This window comes from Priapulus caudatus, unplaced genomic scaffold (genome assembly GCF_000485595.1).
Source record: "Priapulus caudatus unplaced genomic scaffold, Priapulus_caudatus-5.0.1 Scaffold3273, whole genome shotgun sequence".
NCBI lineage: Eukaryota > Metazoa > Priapulida > Priapulimorpha > Priapulimorphida > Priapulidae > Priapulus > Priapulus caudatus.
In genome coordinates, this window is record NW_014580334.1 from 1,397 (window position 1) to 7,500 (window position 6,104).

At 44.5% G+C, this 6,104-nt stretch overlaps 1 protein-coding gene across 1 annotated transcript in view; it reads left to right on the forward strand.

Annotated features, from left to right (window-relative positions):
* Window positions 1–450: 450 nt before the first annotated feature.
* LOC106819356 (neuropilin and tolloid-like protein 2) overlaps window positions 451–6,104 on the forward strand; it is a gene marked incomplete at its 3' end in the record, with an annotated part of 7,770 nt that continues 2,116 nt past the window's right edge. Inside the window, exons 1-3 of the mRNA XM_014824003.1 lie at window positions 451–534; window positions 997–1,020; window positions 2,352–2,491. Coding sequence (XP_014679489.1) covers window positions 456–534; window positions 997–1,020; window positions 2,352–2,491 — 243 coding nt within the window. The remainder of the gene's footprint in view (window positions 535–996; window positions 1,021–2,351; window positions 2,492–6,104) is intronic.

Below are 6,104 nucleotides of genomic sequence, written 5' to 3' on the forward strand. Positions count from 1 at the left end.
GCGAGAGAGAGAGAGAGAGACGAGAGAGAGAGAACCGACCGAGAGAGCGAGAGAGAGAGAGAGAGCGAAAGAGAGAGAGAGAAAGCGAGAAAGAGAGAGAGAGAGAGAGAGAGAGAGAGAGAGGGAGTGAGAGAGAGGGAGAGAGAGAGAAAAAGAGAGAAAGGGAGAGCGAGAGAAAGAGCCAGGCAGAGAAAGGGAAATACGCATGTTATTCACAGCGTCTTAAACCCTATAATAATTTAAACTTGTTAGTTTGCGCACAACAAGTAACTTGTTGATAATATTAACGTCTGTAAACTTGTTACTCTGCCCTCCACAGCGTCGCATTTGTCGACCGTAACTTGCGATTTATTTTATTTTATTTATTTATTTTGCTTACTCTGGCAATGGGAAAAAAAAGAAAAAGAAGGAAGAAAAAAAAAAGGAAGAGTAGTGATCCGGAACCAGGGCGTTACATGTGGGTTCGCTTCCATTCAGACGAAAGCATCGAATACAGCGGCTTCCAAATCTTCTACAAGTTCCTGATCAACAGAGGTAAGAAGGGGGACGAAGACACGTCCGGAGACAATGTGGGCGAAGGAGTAGGTGAGGAAAGAGATTTTTTTCTTCCCTCCCTCTCCTCCCCCTCTCTCCCTCCCCCTCTTATTTTCTCGACCCGATGTGGCTTGTGTGGTCCGCTATGAGTGCATTCACCGCGTGCACGCTTTTATTAATAGAGCAGTCAGTAACGCAGTCGTCCGATGCTCGAAAGCGTACTCGCGGGTGGACAACCTAGATCCTCGTGTGCACTTTGAGTAGGGTTCGTTACCAGGCAGGAGCTATAGTGGCTCAACTATCCGGTCGTAGAAACCCAATATAAGTATTGTAGCGAAATTAGTCAAAAATGTCAAGGTACAATGTCAATGGCAGTCCAGGCTTAAACTGTTTTTTCTTCAGGCCTTCATCGCTACAACTAATCTAAAACTGTTGCAAATCGAACTTTTCTCCCTTTTTCAGACACGAGAAGACTTGCTGTGGACGGTACGTACATTAGCAAACTTACAAACCTAAACAGATATTAAACCCATCGTTTACTGTAGGACTTTTTTTAATTTCACTCATTTTACAATTTTAGTATTTCGCGATGTTTCCGGTGTGCGGTATATAAATAAATGAAGAAATAAATAAATAAATATATATAATATATCGAGAGAAGATAATAAATAAGATAGATAGATATAGATTAGATAGATAGATAAATAAAATTAGAATAGATAGAATAGAGATATATATATATATATAATTATTATATATATATATTAGATATATAATATATAGATAAGATAAGATAGATAAATAGATAGATAGAATAGATAGATAGATAGATAGATAGATAGATAGATAGAATAGATAGATAGATAAGATAGATTAGATAGATAGATAGAATAGATAGATGGATAAGATAGATAAGATAGATAGATAGATGAAGAATAGATAGATTAGAATAGATAATAGATAATAGATAGATAGATAGATAAGATAAGATATATACATAGATATCCATAAGATAGATAGATAGAATAGATAAAGTAGAATATATATGATAGATAGATAAGATAGAATAGATAAGATATGAGATAGAATAGATAGATAGATAGGATAGATAGGTTGTCGATAGATAGAAGATAGATAGAATAGATAGATAGATAAGATAAAATAGATAGATAGATAGAATAGATAGATAGATAGATAGATTAGAATAGATGGATAGATAGCATAGATAGATAGATAGATAGATACGATAGATAGATAGATAGATAGAATAGATAGTAATAGATAGATAGATAGATTAAGAACAGACAGACTAGATAGATAATATAAGATAGATAGATAGAATAGATAGATAGATAGATAGATAGATAGATAAGATAGATAGATAGATAGATAGATAAGATAGATAGATAGATAGATAGATAAAGATAGATAGATGATGGATAGATAGATAGATAGGATAGATAGATAAGAATAGATAGATAGATAAGATAGGATAGAAAATAAATAGATAGATAGATAGATAGATAAACAGACAGATCAGATAGATAGATAGAATAAAATAATAGGATATGATAGATAGATTAGATAGATAGATAAGAGTAGATAGATAGATCAGATAGAAATAGATAGAAATAGATAGATAGATAGATAGATAGATAATAGATAGATAGATGGATAGATAGATAGATAGATAGATGGATGGATAGATAGACCGATAAATAGATTATAGATAAATAGACAGACAGATATTCATAGACATTCATACACGATATACGTCACACCACCGACGAATTGTCTTCAATCTATGAATTCTGCAGAGTGTTGGAACATCATGCAAGGTCAGATCGAGGGGGATATCGACTCCAGCGCGGTGGGAAACAAGCAGAGGCAGTTTGCCATGAATCACAGCCTCCCGCACGAGTGTGCCTGGGACATCCGAGTTCTGCGTGGCTACAGGGTGAGTAGGAGATGAACGAGGAGGAGAAGGAGCAAGAGGAGGAGAAGAAGCAGGAGGAGGGGAAGGATGGGGAGGAGGAGGGGGAGGATCACGTGGTGGGAGAGAGCGAGAGGGATCGAGAGAAGAAAAGAGAGAGGAGGGGGAGGATCACGCGGTGGGAGAGACCGAGAGGGATCGAGAGAGGGAGAGAGAGAAGGAGGGGAGGAGAGAGAGAGGAGGGAAAGAGAGAGAGAGACGAGACCTGACAGTAATCTGATTTGCTTGGTTATCGTCGCCGAGGATTGTAGAGCTAGTTGTAGAGCTAGTTGTAGAGGCTAGTTGCTGCCGGTACCGGGGATGCAGGCGACAGTGATGAGAAGTTATATACACACACATACACACACATAACACGTACGCACGCACGCCGCACTGACACAGACAAGACACACGCGCGCACACGCACTACACACACACACACATAACATACACAAACACACACACAACACAGGCAACACAATCACACAGGAGGTCACACACACACAGACGCCCAACACGACACACACACATAACAGTAGGCATACACAAACACACACCGCATCACCACACACACACACACACACACGGCACATACACACACACACATATACACACCGGGGCACACGCACGAACGCACACAACGAGGGGGGGGGACACAACAGCACACATACACGCACACAACCACACAACCACACACACACACAGGAGCGGGCACACAGCACAGACACATATACACACGCGCGGCAATCACATACTCATGCAACGCACAGCACACACACTCACAAACTCACACCACATACGCTCGCACTGCGCGCGTTCTCCTTCTCCTCTATCTTCTCTCTCTCTCGTCGTCTCTTCTCTCTCTCCTCTCGCCGCTCTCTCTCTCTCGTCATCTCTCTCCCTCGTCTCTCTCCTCTTCTCCTCTCTCTCACTCTTCTCTCTCTCTCTCTTCTTGCTCTCCTCTCTCTCTCTCTCATCATTCATCTGTATCTCTGTGCTCGAAGCCCAAGCTCATTCTCTCGCTGCCGGCTGCGCTAAACGGCGCACGTAACTCCTCGCATGTTACAGCCGTCGGTCCGGGAGTCGCGTGAGACGAGGGAGAATTTATTAATAGCAATCAATTAACAATTCCGGATTGACAGATGGAAGAGATGCAGACGAATCGCTTGCGGGTGTTATGTAATGAGATGCTTACTGGCTCGGCGTGACGCGTTTAATATATAATTAACTGCATATATATATATACATGCATATGATATAATATATATGTTAATATTATATATCATATATATGCATGTATATAATACTATATATACACACGTCAGCGCGTAACGTCTGGGCAGCAGTAAATATATAACATGTCTATATATATTTATATAATATAGGCATATAATGAGCATGTATATATTAATAATAGAATATATATATATATATATATATATATACTCGCGGTTCTCGATAACGCGAGAGAACACACTGCTGCTTTGCTGTGTTAGTGATCATGGGACACTCACCGCGAGAGATCATGTTGCGGTGATACAATAATCGGTAATAAGCAAAACCAAAAATATATAGTTATCGCACGATGGAGGAAGGAGGTTAAGGAAGGCTGGGGAGGGGTGAGGAAGTGGCGAAGAGCTGGGGAGGGGTTGAGTGATGTGTGGGAGCTGAGGGGAGGGGTGAGGATGTGTTAGAGCTGTTGAGAGCGGGGGGAAGAGTGAGGATGTGGTTGAGAGCGTTGGGGGGAGGTGAGAATGTTGTGAGAGCTGGGGAGGGGTAAGGATGGTGATGAGAGCTGTGGGGAAGGGTGGAGGATGTTGTGAGGACTTGGGGGAGGGGTGAGGATGTGTGAGAAAGCTGGGGGGGGAGGGGTGAGGATGTGTAAGAAAGCTGGGGGGTGGAGGGTGAGGATGTGTGAGAGCTGTGAGAGCTGGGGGAAGTGAGGATGTGTGAGAGCTGGGAGGAGGTGTGCAGAAGTGTGAGAGCTGGCGGAGGGGTGAGGATGTGTGAGACTGGGGGAGGGGTGAGTGTGAGAGCTGGGGGGAGGTGTGAGGATGTGTTGAGAGCTGGGGGGAGGGTGAGGATGTGTGAGAGCTGGGGGGAGGGTGAGTATGTAATGCAGAGGGCTGGGAGGAGGGGTGAGGATTGTGTGTAGAGCTGGGGGAGGTGGGAATATGATTGCTGGGGGGAGGGGTGAGATGTGCGAGTGCTGGAACATCACGCCCTGTGCTAATAATACGAGAGTAATCTATATATAAAATATATATATATATATATATAATATCGAATGTAATTTATATTTAACGCGATGGATGGGAGGTGAGGTGCTGGGCTAGGGGGAGGATGTGTGTGTGTGTGTGTGTGTGTGGTTGTGTGTGTGTGTGTTGTGTGTGTGTGTGTGTATGTGTGTGTGTACGCGCGCGGTGCTGTGTGTTGTGTGTGTGTGTGTGTGTGTGTGTGTGTGTGCTGTGTGGTGTGTGTGTGTGTGTATGTCGTGTGTGTACGTGTGTGTAACGTGTGTGTGTGTGTGGTGTGTTGTGTGTGTGTAGTGTGTGTGTGTGTGTGAGAGAGAGAGAGAGTTGTGAGGTGACGGAGGAATGAGGACGTGAGGGAGGCTAGAATACAAACTCCTGGTGCGATAATAGGAGAGTCAGGGGGTCGATGCATCTATATATGCATTCATATTTACCGCGTCAGCGCGTGCTAGGACACGTACATGCGTTATGCGTTAATTCTCGCGTTGATGCTATCACACTCACATCTCAGCTTCCCCGCGATTATGTCCGTGCACGCGTAGCGGCGGGAGAATGACGGACGCACGCAGGATTTAATTAAGCTGCCATAAATGACTCAAATAATAGCCCCCAGGGATTGCTTGGTGGTTGGGGGGTTGTTGGGGCGTGGCTCCGGGGAGGGGGACCCGAAAAATTAATCACTGGCGGCTGTCCCACAGGAATTTACGCCGGAATAGCGAGGCGGATTAATTTTCATCGGTATATATTCATTCACAAGGCACTGAGCAACGTACGCTACGCAACGCAACCGCCACGCACGCAGCACTGCCACACATTACACACATACACCACGTACACACTACACCACAGCACATACACACGGATACACACACAACACACACACACACACACACACACCACACACGCACACACACACGCCGGGCCACGCATGCACGGCATGCCGACGCACACCACACGCAGCACGCACACACACCACGCACACACACACCACGCACACACACAACACAAACGATGCTCTTTTCTATCCGCGTTTGTAGCGCGACTATATAAGAGAGCGGATGGATGGATGGATGGAACTGGATGGATTAGGTTATCAAGAGTACATAAAGAGATTCTTTTATGATGAAGATAATCTCTATTATGTAGCTCTGGATACATTATTCGATAAGTGATTCATGAGCGGCAGACTCCGCCTGAAGGCGTGGCGTGCGGCGTAGGCGTAGCGTGGCGTGCGTGGTGTGTGTGTAGCGATACAAGCGTGCGTGCGTGCAGGCGTGCAGGCGTGCGTGCGTGCCGTGGCGTGCGGCGTGAAGAAGGAAGGGCAGCAAGCAGCAAGCGGGGTG